Source organism: Ammospiza nelsoni, chromosome 2, assembly GCF_027579445.1.
Source record: "Ammospiza nelsoni isolate bAmmNel1 chromosome 2, bAmmNel1.pri, whole genome shotgun sequence".
NCBI classification, from domain to species: domain Eukaryota; kingdom Metazoa; phylum Chordata; class Aves; order Passeriformes; family Passerellidae; genus Ammospiza; species Ammospiza nelsoni.
Genome location: NC_080634.1, coordinates 29,028,941 through 29,049,389, shown reverse-complemented (window position 1 = coordinate 29,049,389; position 20,449 = coordinate 29,028,941). Strand labels below are relative to the sequence as shown.

The 20,449-nt window shown below is 36.4% G+C and overlaps 1 protein-coding gene across 3 annotated transcripts in view; it reads right to left on the bottom strand.

Moving 5' to 3' along the window:
- The window catches only part of STXBP5L (syntaxin binding protein 5L), a 184,546-nt gene that overhangs the window by 162,288 nt on the left and 1,809 nt on the right, over positions 1-20,449 (bottom strand). For all 3 annotated transcript variants that reach the window (XM_059493339.1, XM_059493340.1, XM_059493341.1), the window contains exon 2: positions 5,047-5,144. In XM_059493339.1, coding sequence (XP_059349322.1) covers positions 5,047-5,144 — 98 coding nt within the window. The remainder of the gene's footprint in view (positions 1-5,046; positions 5,145-20,449) is intronic.

Below are 20,449 nucleotides of genomic sequence, written 5' to 3'. Positions count from 1 at the left end.
ACACACTCCAGCACCTCAATATCTTTCTTTTAGAAAGGGGCCTAGAACTGGACACAGGATTTGAGGTCTGGCCTCACCAGGGCTGAGTACCAGGGGACAATCAGTGCCCTGGTCCTGCTGGCCACACTATTGCTGACACAGGCCAGGATGCCATTGGCCTTTTTGAAGTCATGTTTGTTTCTTCATAAAACACACCTGTTAAAATAAGTGTTGCTGCACCTTATTTGACATTCAAAAATCACTCTTCCTATTAAAGCATTGGAAGAAGTACAGAAAACAGGCCAGAAAAAGTTATTCCAAATACGATTCTAAAGCAGAATCTCCCTTGAGCAGAACCTGTAGAATTCTTGTGATTTGCAAATGGCTTTACATGAAGATTTTTTTAACATAAGTAAAAGAGATGATATCTTCTATACCACTCAAAACTGAAAGACTATTTTGTAGCAAATTTCATAGATGGCTGCAATCTGCCATCCTTGAATTTATCAGATGCAATTTCATCCACTAAGACAAGTCAATTTAATGACCTGCTCCTTAGTGCCAAAATTTTCTTACTCCCCCATTTCCTTCTCTTATCCAGTCCCAACTGCACTCCTTCCACTTTCTTTATGCATCATTCTGACTAACATTGGAGGTAAGCACCAGATAAATCAGTTTGTTAATCTGGCAAAAAAAGTAGCACAGCAGAAGAACTGGTATTTTTTCAGGTTAGTGCATTGGATGGCTCACAGAAATAGATCTGACAAGCAGCAGAATTGGAGCAAAGGCAGGGTCAGGACTGGGCAGCTAAGCTAAAGGTGGGGATAGAGCAATGCTTCCACTGTCATGTGTCAGCTAGCCAGAATAATGTTTTGTTTGCCTAGATATAAAATGGCCACTGATAATGGCCATTATTTTCTGATAATGTGGCTAAAAAACAGCTGTGCCTACTGGAAAAGCCTTGCATGGGTTGCAGATGTCTTACAGCATTGCTCAAGCAACTAACAGTGAAAGTGAAGATCTGCATACCCCACAACCTGCATCCATGACAATATGGAGCCTAAAAGTCTAAAGAATATGTACCAAAACCAGCACCAGATCATACTAAAACCCATACAAAACCATATTACTAATGTAAACCTGTTTGATGGTGAATTTTCAGTTTTCTAGAGGCCATTCTGGACCCAGTAGGTTTTCTTTGCACTGGATTTAAGACAAACTTCCTCTCATTTCATGATAAGCAAAAATGGTAATAGCTAGAGAAGAGTGTCTTTCAGAATTTCTCACTGCAATTGACCACTAAATAATCAGCAGTTTGATTTTAAAAAAAAGAGTAGATACAGTATTCTGCATGTTTGAAGTAGAGAGCTGCAATGGCTAAACACAGCTCTGATGCAATAAAAGAACTCCAAAGGAAAGGACTCAGTGACTCCAGGAAGTACTTAGAATGAATTTTAACAAGAATTTGTCAGCTGAATAATTGACAATATAGAAATATGCATCCTAAAATCTGAGCCCAGCATGCTGCTCCTTCAGATCTGTTACTGGAATAATCACTGTTAACAATACTGACTTTAATCTATTTATTTAGACGGAGAATGCGAAAAATCCCCAGACTTCTCTTTTTCCTCTGAAATCAAGTAGAGACTTAAGTCTGACCAAGTATCTTAATTTCTCACCTCCTTATATGGTGATACAGAACCTTCTCTGACAGCAACCAGAGACTGCACAGTTGGTTTTATTGTGTCAGAAGGTTCTTCACACTGGGACTAGAGAAGATGGATATGGAGACAATAAGAAAAGGAATTCCATTTCATAGTCCCTCTTCATAGCATGTATTTTCCTGAAGCAAGGATATTCCACTTAGAGTGATGTCAAGCAATGATCTGAACAATGATCACAAGTATGGGAGCTGGGAACAGGCTTCCAACAGGAAGAAAATACCTCAAAGGAAAAATGAAATTTGCTGTCTTTAGGACAAAGGTAAAGAATGACCAGATGCCAGAGCAACTGTTTCAGGAGCAGGGTTTTGACCCTTTATTTGCAGACTTTGTTAGTTTGTGTTGGTAGTAGGGATACTACCATTGATGGTTTGCAGTGCTGGAGGTAGCCTGCAATTCTTTGAACTTCTTTGGGAAACCCACAGAGACTGGGAGGATCAGTAGAGCATAGCAACAACAATTCCCAGTGCAACAGAAGCTAGAGAGAGCAGTTGCATCTAAGCACCTTGAAAAGAAATCTAGGAGAAAAAAATTGACTGCCATACCAAAATGAACTTCCATCTCTGCACCCTAATGGCAGCTTATGAATATGCTCTACTTCTGGACAGTTTAACATGGTCAACTTCAGTACTGCTGCTGGATCACTCAAAATGATCACCTGAAGGCCTGATGTTGGACATTAATATTGAGACCCGTTAACTTGTGACCAGTAGAAATACCAATACCTTGTGAATCTTTCAGAAAGTCAAGGAGGCAATAATATAATCATGTGTCTTGGACTCATCACAGCAAAACTTGTTCTACATCATCACATGAATATTAAACATAAATTCAGTATTCCCATCCTTTTGTGTTCCCTTTGGCAACACCAGTAAGCAAACAAATAAAGAAGGAGGTAAATTTCTTTAATGGCAGCCAAGTAGTCTGTGCTTTCACTCCATCAACAGTACTGTTTAGAAACACCAGTCAAACACAATGTATGTATAGAAAGAGTTCCCTTTTTCTTATATGACCTACTCATAGCAGAATGAAATTGTACAGTTCTGTTAAAAAGTATTTTTACAGGATACTGTGCAAAACTCAGAGCCACAAAAACCTGTATTTTCCTTAGTTTGCTAAAAAAACCCCACATTATGAACTGTACTTTCAGATGTAATACTTAATCTGTTACATCATTACTTGAATTTTATTGCCTGATTTCAACAACTACAAACATCTGCAACAAGACTGGCTTAAATGAGTGGTGTTCTGGGGGTAGTCTTAGGGCCTCTTTCACTGCAAATTTATAAGTCCACAAGTAGGTTTTTTATGTAATATGTTCTGCAAAACTTACAGCCAAGTGGAGAAACCTCGGTTAAAATGAATAAATAAGTAATTCTTTTTATGGTACCCTCTGTCTTCAAAGCACAGTTTCCATTAACTCAGGGCTCAATTAAGCACACCAGGCTCTCTGTGACTAAGCTGAGAAGCATTTATCCTATGACATATCTTCCAAAAAACAAAAAAACAAAAAAAAAAACAAAAAAAAAAAAATCAAATTCCCTGGTAATCCTGCTGCGCTTGCTTGCTTAAGATACTAGCACTGGTAGAAATTTTTCCATGAATGAGGTAGGAGTTTGCTAGCAAACAGGAGAAGAAATGTTAAAAGGAAGGACACTTTGAAAAACATTCTTTTCCCTTCTGCTAACTCTTTATAATCTATTTTTATAGAAAATATATAGAGAATTTTATATAAGCTTAGGGATATAGCAATTTTTCCAATTCATGTTCCATTTCCTGTGTCAGGAGACATGCAGGTTTAAATTAATTCTACATGAACCTGGTTTAATTCAGGCTCTGTACCTGAATTTTCCTCAAAGGAGAGATTTGTAGAGATAAAGGATGCCTAGCCAGTGACAGCACTGCTCCTAGAAACGCCACACTGCTGAGATGGAAAGAAGAGGTGGGCACAGGAGTCAATCTTCTGCAAGGTCTTCCTCCTACTTCTACCATGAAATTCCCAATACCCTCACTCTGAAGATATCAGTGAAGCTTCCAAGGACAAAGCCCCAGATTTTTAACCTTGCATACCTCTAAAAAGAAGAAGAAACCATGACTACTAGACTTGTACTTCTCAAAGGTACACAAATCCATGGACATTTTCTTCTTTGCATTTGAACATAATATATTCAATCTACTTCACATAGGTAAGAAATAAAGAGTAGAACTATCAAAGCAAAGTTTGTGATATAACTTGAGGTTTAGTTGAGTCTTGTGAGAAATTCTGGGTCAGATAGAAACTGAGGCTTAGGAAAATGCAACTGTTCAGACCAAGAGTACCCAAAAATGGAAGAACCAAAGTTTTAGTAATATTACATGACACACAGGCTTGTTTTCCACAAGGAGATTTTTCTTTACTTTGTAACCTGCCTTGGGTTCATTGCATTTTCAGTTACCTTGGGAACAGGGATAGCAAAAGAACCAGAAAATATTATATTGCTGTTTCATACAGCATTGTCCCCTACTTTAAACCTATAATTTATTTGGCTACAAAAAGTCTGAAAAAAAAATTGGTTTATTAGTTCTGTACTCTGTAACTTCTAAACCTTCCTTTCTCCTTTCTTCCTTGTTTTATATGTATTTTCACTGAAGTGGAAAACATTGGAACCATGCCAAACTAAGAAAATTATGTAGAGAAACATTTTTAAATACATCACATTTAAATATTCTTAATTTTTTCTTTAATTTAAGTCTTCAAATTTTAATTACCTTGTAATTAAATTTATTCTGAATAGACTTCTAACTTCTAAATCCTACTGTATTAAAAACAGCACATAAATTGCTGGCACTGAAGTACCTTTATAATTAACAAAAAGAAATAGGCACTTTTATAGTGCTTCACCTTCTCCTCTGGGAAGAGATGAATTCTGTCCTAAAATCACTTATTTCCCACCATTCACTTGAAAGTACCTCAATAATTTCATACACAGCCATCTAACTGCAATTTAACACTGGCTAACTGCATTGCAGCAATGAATTTATTTATTGCTAGCACAACATTCACAATTTGCTCATTATCACTTTGCTGTCCACTTTAACTTGGGATGCTGAAAAAGATCAATTCTGTTTTATCTTAACCAATATATGCCAAAACCATATGCGAAGAATGCAATCAGAAATTGTTCTTTGAACCCCTTAGGGACCTGGTTGATTCCTCAACAGCACATCTTTTTCCAGTTTGTCTCATAAAGCAAAATGAAGTAGAACATAACAACTGTAGCCTTACCTGAGTGCTTGAGGAAGGTAATTCCCATCCCTGTATTACAAAGACACAGAAATGCTGCAAATTGTGAATGAGAAAGGATACATTCGAATGGCTCCTGTTCTTGTTCCGATTGCCAGGATTTTCTGCACTGGGTCAAACGCTAAGGCAGTGGGTAGGTAAGGAAAGCCATGGCGAACCGTCTGCAACAGAGCAAAGGAGCAAAGTGACTGAACTGCAACCACTGAGAGCAGCATGGATGCTTCGTGCTTATCTTCTTCTGTATGTTCTAATTTTCAATACATTTCTAGGGAAGTATATAAAAAGACACAGTATTTCAAATACAGAGGTGAATTTTGTTCATATGAATTTGTAGTTATGCTTTTCACTGAGTAATATTTTAAATAGTTTTATTGCAACAAAGTAGACTGCAAAGTGTATGCTATTATACAACTGGTATATATTGCTGAAGTGGTATACTGAAAGATAACCTTAATATGCAGGGCAGCTGAACTGTAAACTGAAAAAAAAAAGACACATAATATGCTTTCAAAACACTCAGCCTCAACAGAACAGCTCCAGCAGAAAGAAATGGAATATGTCCAGGGGAAAAGATCCAATAAACCAATAAACTGAATCGAGTCTATGAGGTAAAAACCTTAATATCAATTTAAAAAACTAAGACGCCAGAGAAGATGTTCTCAAAATGAGCAGCTGAACCACTCACCCTTTCTTAATCTTTATTTACAATACTGTGCTTTTAATTCTAATTTCTGCAGAGATACTTTGGGGAATAAATAAACTGAGCATGATACAACACATCCTTGAAGACTGTCTCAGTACTTTAAGTTATCTCAACCTGGAGATTATGACCAACATGACTTGCCCAATTCTTATGAGGAAGAACACTAATATAAGAACAAAAGTGAAAATAACAAGACACATAAAAAACCCAAGACACATAAAAAATACACATAAAAATGAACAGTAATTAAATTTTTCTGTGGGGCTGCTTTCCTAAAAATGGGCACAAAATGCTGGTTTTTAGTATAATATTAATAATGGTTTATATTATTTAACAAAATAAAACCTTGAACTCTAGGACTGACTCTTTTTTTAGCGGTTGGGATGGTGAGGAAGTGGTTGGGATTGGAGAGGAAGTACTTTGAACTGAATGAATTTTAAATTTTTAAGCTGTCTTCCTCTTCCTTGAAATTATCTAGTTCAAGAACTATGTCTGCTGAAGCATTCAGCAATCCCTATGGAACAATGTCAACAAAAGGGACTCCTTAATTGCAGACCTGTTGAGTAAAAGGCAGCTGATGATTCCACAGCTGTATCACTACAACTACTCCATTTCAGCTGGAAACACTTGAACTGATATTCACAAGCAGTTTGGGAACAACCAAATGTATGTTTTTCAGCAAATAACCCCTTCCTTAAAAGAGATCTTACTTGTCTCATATATTAATTACTGCTGATAAGGGAAGTTGTTTAAAGAATGTCTAATTATTAGTTTCTAGGCTGAAAAAACCCAGAAGCACATGCTACTTCAGTAAGCTGTAGAAAAGTAACTCACTTTTTATGTTAATGTAGGCATTTATCAAAGACCTCAATTCTGTATCTGGTTTGGTTTTGCTTTATGTTTTGGAGTTTTTTAACTTTCTTAATTATCAGGATTAGTCAAATATAAAGGTTTTTATATTTTGATATCTAAGCTGGGACCAGACTTACACCCCTAGAAGTGGTTTTACCTCTCATGTCACAAAATTAGAAGCAATCATGGATTGTAGTATTTTCTAGTGTGTTGAACATGTAGCATTACTAATCTGCTGTTATATTTGAAATTTCTGTATTCTGGTGAATAAATGTTCTTCCTTATCTGAAAAACCTTTATTTTCACCAATTATCCTTTTTCAATTATTGATTTTAGAAACATTGTCTAGAATAAAGTTTAATTTCCTATCAATTCCAGTCACAGTAAGCTTCTCTGATGTTTAGCCATGACTGGAGTTTTCAGTACTATTTTTAAGACCTAAGAATGCAAAGATAGATATTTTTAAAGAGCTATTTGCATCCTTGCCTACATATTTAGGATCTGCATTGTATTTTCACTATTTCTGCAATCTAGAGTCAGATTTCCCATTTGGAAATTTTAATTGGGTCCTTTATTTGACATAGAGCTATGTTTTAAAAGAACAGTGATGTACATCTTTTCAGGATCACAGCTCAGTACAATTTTTGAACTCTAGTATTGACTCAAAAGGGCTCTTTCTATTTTGCAGCCATTTTCCAATTTTGAGTATTTAGACTAATCCAAATTAGGAGGTTTCTGTGACTGCAAAATTCTGCCATTTGAAAAATATTTTTAATAATTTGTTGAATTCCATTGAACATCCAAGTAAATTACACCTTTCAAGTAAAAAGTTCATATTTATTAAGATTCCAAAAGAACAAAACCATTTTGGAAGAAAGCCAAGAAGTACAGTACAGAGTTAGGGCAGAAAATGATGTCTCTATAACTGAGGGTTTGGCCCAAATTCGTGCAGCCTCAGAAATTATTCTGAAAATTAAACCTATTACAAAAGAACAATGGAAAATCTTTAACACTCCAAACTCCCAGGTTCTTGTCCTCAGCTTTGGTCCAACAAAAGCTTTTTGGTCCTTTCTTTTTCAAAGGACTGTGAGAAAGATTGACATGAAAAGCCTGTGCTTGGAGTAGACTTTTCAGCTGTGCTTTGATACAGCTCAAGTGAACCTGAGTGTAAGGATGAGTAAGAGTTCCAGAACTGTGGCTGGGCTTCCTTGCAGCATTTACTAATACATATGAAAAAGAAAAGAAGACCACAAAATTAACTTCATCCTAGGGTGACAAAAAAAAAAAAAAAAGAGTACATTCCTTTCCTACTTTATCTGAGTTATGTCCAGTAGGAAAAACAGAGAACAAAACTATCAGTGGTGCTCAGAAATGCAAAACAAAGTAGTTGGGGTTAATAGCAGGCAAAAGCAGAAGTATGGCTAAAAGTCAGCCTGTGATCAAAGAAATATAGGAGGGCCTAACTACCCCAAATACCCCAAGAAAGAAGCTGCCAAGAAAATAAAAGGGAGAGAGAAAAACCAGACAGCAGATGGAGCCAGGACTGCTTTTCTCCACATTACCCAGCTTCCTTTAATGTCTCCTTTTTGGGCACGCTGTCTCTAGAGGCAGTCTGTGCTCCCTAGGACATACAGTTTCTGTGCAATATGCAAAACAATTTACTTGAAACAGAATAACTACAAATGCAGATACAATTTCAGCATAAATCTCTGTTCAGCTTAGTTATTTTCTCCTAAATTCTCTTCTAAATCATTTTAAGCAGTGAATTGCATGTATATATCATTAAAATAATCTTTACACAAACAATTTACCTAAATTAATATAGGAAATTGATTACTTGGGCTTGCTAGTAATCTACCAATGAACATTTTAATATCCTGTACAGAACATAATGGTCTTTTTCAGTCTAAAATACCATGATAGATTTCATTAGCTGAAAAAAAATTGCACTAGTACTAATACGCAATATCCAGTATAATTGTTCACAAGGTGCATAATGCAATTCTTCAGTATAAGAGTTTTCTTAACGTTTATTCTGTGGTAGTTTATATCAGATTTCAAAGACACCTTTTTATTACAAGTAATTATAACATTCTCTCGCTCCAGAAAAATCAGAACCAGATAAAATTTTCAACTGTATCAACTAATAAAGTTTATATAAAAAAATGTTTCTGAAAATTTGCATAAACTTAAAATTTTTAACTTTTCTATTAATATTTTTAGACACTTTGTTTCATTTAACATCTGACAGCAAAAGCGATCTACTTAGGCAAATAATTTCTGAGAATATGTACATTTGCTAAAATTTAACTATATAATCCAAACATGTGGCTCAGTATAGAGATTCTACTTCCAAATTGTCACCAACATGCCAAATGCAAAAATGTCATTGAAGAATAATTGAATGGTTTACAGAATAGAGGATGAAGTGTTGACTGAAACCTCTCCAGTCTCCATGTCGGAAATTAAAAAATGACAATGATTACAGCATTTTTTCCCACTTCAATACTATTTTTAGTACTGTGGTGCTCCAAGATGGTAGTGATAAAAATGAATCATTATACAAATGAGCTGCCATGTATTATATCACTACAAGACATGACATCCCTCATTTATGGATCACTGTGTCTGTAATCTCTGATTGGTAAGACTGATCTCTTCTCATTAAAAATGGAAAGAGGACAAGGTATCAGCAGGCTTCCAACCAAAGTAAACGACACAGGAGAGATAAATTTTTTATCAGTTAAATTTTCATTTTTTGAAGTAATGCTTTTTGTAAAAAAAATCACAGCTTAGCTGCAATTTTCCAACCCAAGTTATTGATTCCATCTAGTTCTCCAACCTCTAATAGGAACCACAGCTTCTGAGCATATTCACAGAATTTTCTAAAAAACTTCAGTTTGTTTTTTTTTTTTTTTCTTACATAAATATACCTACAGATAGCTCTTTTCCTTGGTGTAAAGCTAGAAACAGTCATCTGGAAAAAGCCATTTACAAAAAGGACTCTGGACCTGTAGACTGGGAAAGCTGATTGCTGTCCCTGACAAGATGATAAAATAAAGACTAACAGAGCACACAGATAAAGATTGTTGCAGAAGTCAGCAGAGTTTCTTCAATGGGAAATCATGTCTGACTAGTTCTCTCTAATTCTGTGAAGCTGTCAGCATGCAAGTAAATAAAGGGAATATGAATATACATAAGTTTTCCAAAAGCTTTCCAATAATATTCCACCGCAATGTTATTAGAGAAACAGAAGTGTCATGGGACTAAAGAAATTTCTTTGTGGACTGAAAGCTGGTTAGATCACAGAAAACAAAGGACAGAGTTTTATGGATTCTTACCATGAAGAAAATTCACAAGTAGAGTTCTCCATGCTTGGACCAATTTTATTCATTGTCTTTAATGACCTATAAAAGGTAATGAACCCTGAAGTCTCTGATCTCAGAGCTAATACTATGCTCCTTTGGATAGTGAATGTCAGAACCACCAGTGACCAGCTCCTGAAAGACTTCATTAGAGTGACTTAACCGGGCAAGAAGTTGATAAATGAGCTTCAGGGTGGATAGATGTAAGATATCTAGAAGAACAAAAAAAATCTTAACTAGAATTGCACAATGCTGAAATTGGAACTAGCATTTATAACTCAGCAAATTAATTTTTGGGCATGGTTGTCATTCCTCTGAAATATTTGGTTTAATGTTCAACAGCAACCCCAAAAAGCCAAGTAATATTGGACATCATGAGGAAGAGCATGAGGAATAACACAGAGGGCATCATTCTGCTGCTGCAGAAAACCTGTGTGAGCCCATTGCTTGAAAACTGTTTGTGTTTGTACTATGACTTTCATAAACAAGTGAGTGGGTAAGCTAAACATATTTGGCAAAGCCATGGAGGAATTCAAAAGAAATTAAAGATTAGTTTAAAATGGGGGGAAAAAATGGGACAAATTCATTGACATGATTGATAAATGGATTTTAAAAGGACCAGCTAAAGATACTCCCTCTGACATATCAAATCCAGTGATGGTGAATGATGGGAGATTGGAAAGAGAATGGACTGCACAAAATGATGTAATTTATAACCCTCCCTAAGTGACAATTCTGCTGCCACTGTCAGAGACCGACTGCTGGGAGATATGGACCATGGGTTTGTCTCAGCAGGCCATTTCTTATGAGCTTATTATCCTCACCAGTAGCAACGAAACAGAGAGGAAGAAAAAGGAGATCAGTATTGGTGGAGAAAAATACAGTAAAGAAAAAACATGGAAAATGCAGGCACAAAAGAGAAGTGTTACTGAAATAGGAATACTGGGGCAGGAAGAAAAGATATGTTTAAGAAACAAGCACAATTTCATAAAATTCCCCTACAAACACTTCTGGCATAGAAGAATAATATTTGTAGTAATGGGCAAATTTGGTTTGTTGTTTAATTTTTATAATATGGAACTTACTTTGTTATAAAATGTCACTTAATTAGCTATGGTAGAATTTTGAGAAAGTAGCTGTCCTGGACATAATAGACTTCAAATACAGCCTGAATTTTAAAAGTTTCATTTCACAAATATTACATACAGATAATTATATGAAAAATGAGAGAGATTTTAGAGTATTTGAAATTAACTGACTTAAATATTGTACATTTTTTGTACAATGAACATACAAAATTTTTTTTTCTGTAACAAAGATCTCTGCAGATACTTCAGAGATGTGTTTTTCCACTGTCATTTTCAGTTCTGCAAGCTAGATGTTAGGCTATTAAATAAGGATGGTCCTATTTAGATGTGATTCATATAGATACAAACAGCCAAGCTAAGCAAACCACAGGGGAAAAATAAGGCCTTCTGAATTTCAAAAAGCATTCTCTTCATGCTTGTCCTTTGAAATACACTGTAGCGCATCAAAAATACAAAATTAATATAATTTAAACAGGAAAATCCACAAACAAAGAAAATGACACTGATCCATAAGCTTCATTATCCCCAGCTCAGGTGAGGTTGGAAGGGAACTCTGTAGACTGTCTGGTCCAACCCCTCCTGCCAAAGCTAAAGGGGTTGAATTTTAATATCACTTTCTGGATCTATTTAAATCAGTGCAGCTATGGCCAAGCAACTGCTTGGCAGCTGCACCATCCTGCTACATCCACCACAGCACCGAGTTACAGCATAATAAGTTACAGGGTAATACATGAATATAACCATCCCAAGAGAGGCATTATGCACTTTGGAGACATCCCAAGTCCAAGGGAGAATGATGAAGGCAAAACTCTTTCACCTCTTTCCTTCCTATTCTGTCTAAAAGAACTCTCCCAAGTAAAACAAAAACAAACAAACAAACAAAGACAAAGAAATAAAATAAAATAAAAACACCACAACAAATCCCAGGCAAACATACAAAAAGGGAAGTAAATATGGTATCATGTACTTCCCACTATTGCCATGTAGACTGGCAAGAAGAAACAGGGCATCAGCATATGGAGAAATGTCTTGATTGTTCATAAAACTATATCTACCCTTGTCTTTAATGGAGAATTATAAAAAAATCCCAACCCTAAACTACTGATTGCAAAGTTCATTTTGGCCTACCTACTTAAGCAAGACTTTAGTCCACCAAATGGAAAACCTTTATAATCAAAGCAATTCAAACAGCAGCTCCACTGATTTTGTCATTGCATCCTTTAACCGTATCACTCTAGAACCTGAGACAGGCTGGTTCAGAGCATCATTTGCCTGATGGAGATCTGCTTCAGGGGCATGTACAAAAATTGCAAAATCATTCAACTTATCTGATGGCCCTGAAAGGAAAATATTTTGTCTTCACTGTGACTGTGGATACAGAGAATAAGATAATTCTGTAACTTTAATGAGAAATTAAACAAAAAGAAATCTGTTTTTATTAAGTTTACATCAGACCAACATAACAATAACACTAATTAATTTTGCATGACTTCCCATTTTTGGATTTTCTGAAACTTCACTACTTTAGACTAATTATGTTCTGTTATGGCTGATTGTGGTTTCTGCTCTGAAACAAATGCTTCAGTTGCCGCTTTCAAAATATTTTTGTTTAAAAAAAAACCCCAGCCATACTGGGGGATTTAAAAACCCTTACTGCTGTGATAAAGTTCTTGAAGGGTGGGGGGTTTGGTCTGGGGAATGGCAGGGGAGGAAGCTAGAGAAACAGAGTGTTAAAATCACTTAGATACAAAGATAATCTGTGTTATTGGTTTATTCCTGTGAAAATCTGTTTTGCAATGTAATTTGGCATTTTCATTACTAGCATTTACAATGCTGTTCACTATTTAATACTAATTCATAATTGATCTTCTCCCACCTTCTTTCTGTATACATGCTGTATTCAATTTGAATTTTTTTTCTGATGTTGAATTGAGAACTTAGTCTGAAAATAACAGCCAACATCTCACCTCACACAGGGTGAAGGTATATTCCAAAGAAATGCAGGTATTTTGTGGCAGGTTTTTACCCTCTCACAGCAGTGAAATCCAGCAGATCCTGCACATCACTGTCCCCCTCTGCACTGCCTATGGAGCTACCAAGGACACAGCTCAGGCACCAATGAAGGATCCTAAGAACCAGATCTCTGTTTACATAACCACAGGCCACTTCTCCTGCCCTTGCCTCATTCAGGGAGCATTTCAAAATAGATGTAGGGATAAACACGAATAAAGCAGGGATCTGTGGACTCAGTAAAATCAAGTTTCATCCACAGTTACATGGAATGTATGTGTAACACAAGTGATGATGGGCAGCTGTAACTGAGAGCACATCTCCACCCTGAAGGGATACAATAGATGGAACAGGATGAACAAAGCAGAGATGAGCATTCATTAATTTATTATTATTTACTATTTTTGTGATGTCCAGTGGATAACACAGAGATCTTCTCACAGGAACTGTTGCAAAGAACACAAACAGAATAGCATTCATCTTCCTCACATGTTGTATAATGTTCAAAACAAATGTGAGGGAGGACAGGAACAAAATATAAGCAAACACTTCAAGAAAATAAAAATATGCAATAAAGACTAGATTGCCTCACATCTAGACATAATTGGGTACTAGCTGAATAAGGGACTGACTTCTGAGTGTCTGACCTCACAGCATTCTTACATAACAGACTTTTAAATGAAATAGAAGCATTATTTTTAATTTGTTGGATTCAAATCCTGCAAAAAAGACGTGCTACCATACAGAAACATGCATCTACTTATACACACCACAGAATTCAGTAAGGCCCCTTCTGAGTCCATGCATTCACCAACTCAAAGCCTTGATTACTGAGGTTGGGGTTTTTTCAGTACTATAGGCAACTTAACTTCAAAGGAACCATAAAGAGTGCACCTCCTCAGACTTTGACCCTAGCTACAGGTGACAGATTGTGTCTAGTACTTTTTATTATTCATGGTCTTTGCTGGTGATCTGTTAGGAATGGACACAGCACTGCACAAAGATAACATCTTATTACATTTGAGCACACTTGCCAGCCATCTGTACCTAATAATATTGCTTTCTCTCCTCTCCACAGATGCACATTACTTGTATTTCTAATCCTACAGTCCTCTAATTTTCCCCTGTAATGACTCTAACGCACATTGTGACAAATTAATATACTCCACAAGCTACTTTCATAAGCACTTTTTCTGAGAATAGCCAACAGACTGCCATATCCATGTAGTTTAGGGGTGTTTTAGTTCACCCTCTACTGCTTCCTTTCCTCAGTTTATGAAGTGAATACACTAACTTTTCATAGCATTTTCACAGAGACTTCAAAAAGTGTTTTGGGCATAACTCATACACCAGGGAGTATCAGATGTCGCAGAATAGGAAGCAGATACGAGTGGATATTCATCTAAACAAAGTGAGAATGGGGTCTGTCTTGGATTTAGTCCAGCTCCACTGAGGACAGCTGCATGTTTTACACAGAATATGCATTTCTATCTGGAAAAAAAAAAACAACTTTATATTTTTAGCCAAAAAACTCTAAGTAATTTCTTTAAAAAATTAAGCGTAAGTATTTTTCTTCCAGAAGTAAGCTGGGGGGAAAGTGGCTTATGCAACCAACTTTTTATGTGACAGCTCCTCAATCAGAACACTGTGAGTCAAGGAGTCTGAATTTCTTCCATCCCTCCTACAAGAGATTAAAAATTGCTTTTCCCACTGCAATAGTGAGAAAAATTCTCATTAACTACCTGGTGACCCTCAGGTGAGAAACAATATAGCCAGTGTTCCCACTAGAGTTGGAGTTGTTCAGCCTGGAGAAGAGTACAGGGACACTTCAGAGCACCTTCCAGTATCTAAAAGGGGCTAAAATAAAGCTGGAGAGGGACTTTTTACCAGGGGAAACAACTTCAATTTGTGTCCCATTGTCCTAAAAGAGAGTAGATTCAAATTAGATATTGGGAAAAAATCCTTTACTGTGAGGGTGGTGAGGCACTGGCCCAGGCTGCCCAGAGAAATTGTGAATGCCCTATTCTTAACAGTGTTCAAGGCCAGGTTGGATGGTGCCTTGAGCAGCCTGGTCTGGTGCAAAGTGTCTGTGCCCATGGCAGTGGGGTTGGGACAGATGATCTTCCAATATCTATGATCCCATGGATTAAGAAAAAAAACTCCAAAAAACTACCAAACCAACAACCAATAAAAAAGCCACTTGAAATGGGACACAAAATTAGAGCAAATATCTTAACCTTTAGGTTTCCCTTTGTGAAATCAAGAGCTGAACTCAGTGATCCTCAAGGATCCCTTGCTACTCAGGTAATTCTTTGATTCTTATATTGTTAAAAATGCAAGGTCAACCATAAAAAGTAAAACAAATAAATACATGAAATAAGTTAATCTATGCAGTATGAATTTGTTCTCCTCTTGTAGGAATTAATTAAATTATCTTCTTCTGCCATTGTACAGTGGAGCCAGAAATCCATCTGCAGTCATTTGAGACAGAAAGGAAATTCAGAGTCATTCTGGCTATCTAAGGTGGGCATATAAAAAGAACAACTAACCCTAAGATGACTCTGCAACTGTGCAGAATATGTGCAACAGAATGTGAACACAATGGGAGGCCCAATGGGAAGATGTGGGCTAAGCTAAATATACTAAAAAGAAAAACAGATGCAAAGCAGTTCAAGCTGGAAACTCAAAACAGGGGACCCTGAACATTTTGGCTTTTCTGTGGCATCTACACTGCAGGGATAATATCATTTCCATCTCACAGAAATATTATGAAGGTCAATTCATTAATGTTTATAAAGCTTTCAGAACTACAGTGGTGAGCACTTCTGTTGGAAAAGTCCATGGGGAACTTAATATTCAGGCATGCTCTGAGTTTTAAGTATGCAAAGAAATATTGAAGTACTTTCCTATGAGCAAACACTATTTGTTCTGCTAAATTAAACCTATAGAAGAAATATGGGATCATGTAATTAAAAGTTGTCTGTGCAAACAAAGGTATTTAAGAAATGTGGAACTTTTTGAGTGCTTTATTCAACAACCTTAAAGGTCTGGAAATAATTTTGAAGATGTAATTGCATGTGCTGGCCATGAAGGGTGTGCATTACTTCATTTAGGATTAAAAATACAAAAATACAGACATTTGCACAAAAAAACCCAAACAAGCGAATCCAATTATACTACTTCAGGTACCTTAAAATCTTCAAAATTCTTTCAAAAGAAGCTTTTTATGTGCTATGCTCTTTCCCATGGGTAAGTCCTACTTCTAATTAATATAAACACTTAAAAAAGAAGAATAGATTATGCTCATCACAAATTTAATGAAATTACTATAATCGAATTTAGAGGTGTCATTTATGACTCTGTAGTTTTAAACAGAATAGGGTTCGGCACCTAACTTTAGATCTAAACACTGGTATAGAAGAAAAAAAAAATAATTCCCCACATTATTTTATTTACCCCTTAAATATTAAATGAACTCTGGGAACTTTCAAGTAAAAGCTCATACTAATTTTAAAATTGGATTTCACTAAAATGTACCACTTTGCAAACATTTTATTTTTTGCTCTCTCTGTATGACCTCAGCAAGGAAACAAGACAGATGAACCAAACAGCTTAAACTGACTAAAACACTGTAGATAGCTTATAACAAGGTTCTTTTCATTTTTAATACTTCATAATCAAAAATGTGCTCCTGCAGCATTGTGTTTAAATTGCCATTCCAAAATCCATCTTCTCTCTGTCATCACTGAACTACAGTGTCATGTAGCATTTGCAGCTAAAATACCTACTTGGCTATTGTCAGAAGGACTACATGTTTATCTTCATAGCTTGACAAAATAAAGCATTATAATCTATAAACTCTCAGAACTAAAATTTAAGACCACCTGATAGGAAATCCAGATAGTTAAGGTATTTAACTCATTGACTGTATCTGGAAGGCCTGTTTTTGCCAAACATAAGCAGGATTAGGAAGGCACAATTGCAATTGGCCATGGGATTCCATATCAGTTTTAACAAAAGCCTAAAACTGTTCTGGCCTCCATGGGTTTTGCATAAAGCCTGGGTAATGAACATACTGAAACTATGACTATACTGTCAATATAAATAATACAGCACGAGTTAAAGGAGGTTTATTGTGTTGCACTGCTACCCAGTAATAACACTGAAGACCAGTTTGGAAAAGAACAGAAATCTCATGCTTTGGGGTTTAAAGGTAGTCCATAACCATTTGGGAAGCAATTCTTTGAGAAGATTAAATTACCAGTTCCTGGACCTTTGCAAGGGTACTCAGTTGCTGCCCACAGCAAAAGAAACTGTGTTAGAGTAGATTAATTATATACCTGGTAAAGTACAAGTGTTACTGTGCTCTTAACTGAGGTCTTGATTTCAAAGTTATTAACCTCATGCTCTGCAAATTCAATTCAACCCTATGATTGTTCTCCAAGAAAACCCTGAGTGGTTCTACATGGGAGACCTATTTTCATGAGGAACAAGTACTTCACGTACCAAAAAAACGTACATCTTCATTCTTATTCAGTTCTTCCCAAATGTGTCATCCCCTAACAAGCAACCTTCTGAAAAAGTAATAAAATCACTGTTTTCTCCTTTTATGTTCCATCTGCTCAAAGTTCTACTTAAAAGATTTAAAACATCCTAACTGTGAGCTTCTCACTTCCTTTATTAATAGCAGATCTTTCCCCAGTGCCATATTTTAGTTTCTGGATGGTCTGAACAAACACAGGTGAGCCTATGCTTGCCAGAGAAAAAGAAACAACAAAAATACAGAGGGAAAATACAAAGAAGCAAACCCAAGGAAATTAGGTCTATCCCAATTAAAATTAACATAGACTTTAGTAGCTTATTCTACTGGATCATGCCTAGTTTTAGGATGATGCTGCCATCTCACATATTCAATTCAACTAATGTGAACTATAATCAATATTTTCATGATTTGCACTTGGACACCTAATCCCAAGAGCAGCCCCTAGATGCAGCTTAAACTGTACAGCTTCCTGCTGTCACAAAATAGGTAAGACAATATTTCACATTGCTTGAATACTTTGAAATTGGTGCCACTGATTCATTATTACAGCTACCAACATATAAATTTATCATGCTTAAAACAGGACATAGCTATTTCATACAGAATAGTTTCAAGAATATTACATTCTTTCAATATGGAAGATCACATTAATGATTTAAATATAAAGGCCAAAAGTAACTCATTGAGAGCATCTCAGTGTAAAATATTCAGTTTACTTCTGTTAAACTCTAATCTGTATCTCAAAAAGACACTGTGGTCATAACCAATCTAAAAATGCCACAAAATGGAGAGCTGGCTTTCAGGTGTGTTACAAATGAAATCAGGAGCGTTGCTGTTCAAAACAGCGTTATGCTAGAGGATTGGATCTGTGTTTTCAGTCAAGCAGACCTCCCACTAACTTCAGAAAGGCAACTTATTTACATAAAAAACTGCAGGGAAAGGCCCTTCAATTCTTAAGTATGATTCAGTTTTTATGTTTCCCTTCTAAATGAGGATTTTTATAACCAGCAAAGAAAGGAATACCACTCTGAGGTGCTACTTAGGCTGTTAGCCCACAGGCCTCGACCCTGCAGGTAACAAACCAAAACTGCCATTAGCTTTACCCAGTTCTACGTGCAGCAGGATCACAGATCCTTGAATATGCAGCCCTGTAACTTATGTAACTGAACATGCAAATACCCAACTGAAATACCAGAGGTGCTGCACAGCAGAAGCTCGGGGAGGGCAGAATTTGGGTTATGTGTGTGTGGTGTACTCCTAATCCCACGCAGACGGACCGAGGTACAAATTCCGGCAGGGCTGTGGCCCCTGGAGCAGGCAGGGGGAAGCTGTGCCCGCCTCAGGCCCCACTGTTCCCTCGCAGCAGCACAGGGCCCTCCCAGCTCCTGGTGCTCCTGAGGTGCGGCAGAGCTGCTGAGGTGCGGCCCGTGCAATAAACACTGCGGAGTGGCGGGAGCACACGAGCACCCGGTGGCTTGGAAGTTTGCTTTCGGCATACCTTTGTATCTTGGAAAAAGGGATCCGGTATTTTGTGTACCACAGACCTCTGCAGTGGCATACATTCAGAAGCAAGTGCTGCTGCAAGCAACCAAAAGGTTTCCTACGCAAATATTTACTTTGTTGAGAACATTTTAACCTGAGAGCTAAGACAGGCAAATATTAGCTACTGAAATCTGCTTCAAATAACATAGTCCTTTACACATATTCCAACTAGATCTATCAGGACATAACACTAACTGTCTTCAAGTAATATCAAAGTAAACAAGGGAAATAATGGAGATTAGGAAAAGAAAATTCATTTCACCTTATGTTGCTTACTTTCACAAATATGCCATACAAAATAAGAATATATATATCACTAAATACAGATCTTTCTCCTTATCACATGACTTAAACACAAAAAACCATGTTGATTTTTAGCCTTACCTAGAAATCTCTGAATTATGTACCTTGATTGTTCGTGTTATCTTTCTACTGATGTGACAAAAAAGGGAAATCACTGTACTGAACACCTGGAGTTTCATAAAATGCTAAATTACTGTGTACCTAAGCAAAAGTAGTCAAATCCAAGCCTGGCAAGCAGGTATGAATCTAATGCACTCATCACTGACACTCTATTAAACTACAGAATCATTTGAGTCAAAAGGCTGGAACCTGTTCAGAATGACAAAGAACTATAAGAAAAAAAGAAATAGTATTTTGTAGAACCTATCTAAAGGTCTCTGAGTCTTTAAGCCATAAGGGCTCATTCTTGTCCCCTTGAACTCTGCAAGAGTTTTGACACCAGCTGTAGCTGCAAGCCAAACAGAATTAGAAACATGGTATCTGAGATCAGGGAAGCTCTGTGTTTCACAAGGACCAGGTCTGCACACAAAATGGGTTTATCTTGGTTATTTATATTTCTTTTTTCTTTCCAAACACAAAAAAGAAATAATGATGTGCTGGAGTTGACTGTCATCTAAATTTCAGATCAATTTGTATCCGATTAATAAAAGCAAAGTATACTTTAATAGGTGAAGTCCATTTACTCCTAGTAATGCAAATTGCACTAATTAAAAATTCTGGTTTTGAAGCTTCAAATCAAAACAAATAAGCAAACAGAATTTCTAGTAAAGCCACCAGAATTCACATGAAACTAACAGGTAATAGTAAAAGACCATAATCTCCTTTTGTATTTTGTCTTCATTACAAAAGTATGATTTTCATATTCCAGAGCTCATCAGAAGTACCAAACAGTTTGTTTTCTTTTACAGGTGCAAGTATTTAAAAACACCACTAAAAGCTTTGTTGCAGAAAGCATACAAACCAAAATACATACAGGGATATCTTATACTTTCTACTTACAGAAAATTCCCACTTAGGGAAGTGATCAACACATTAAAAACCAGAACAGATTTGTCAACTT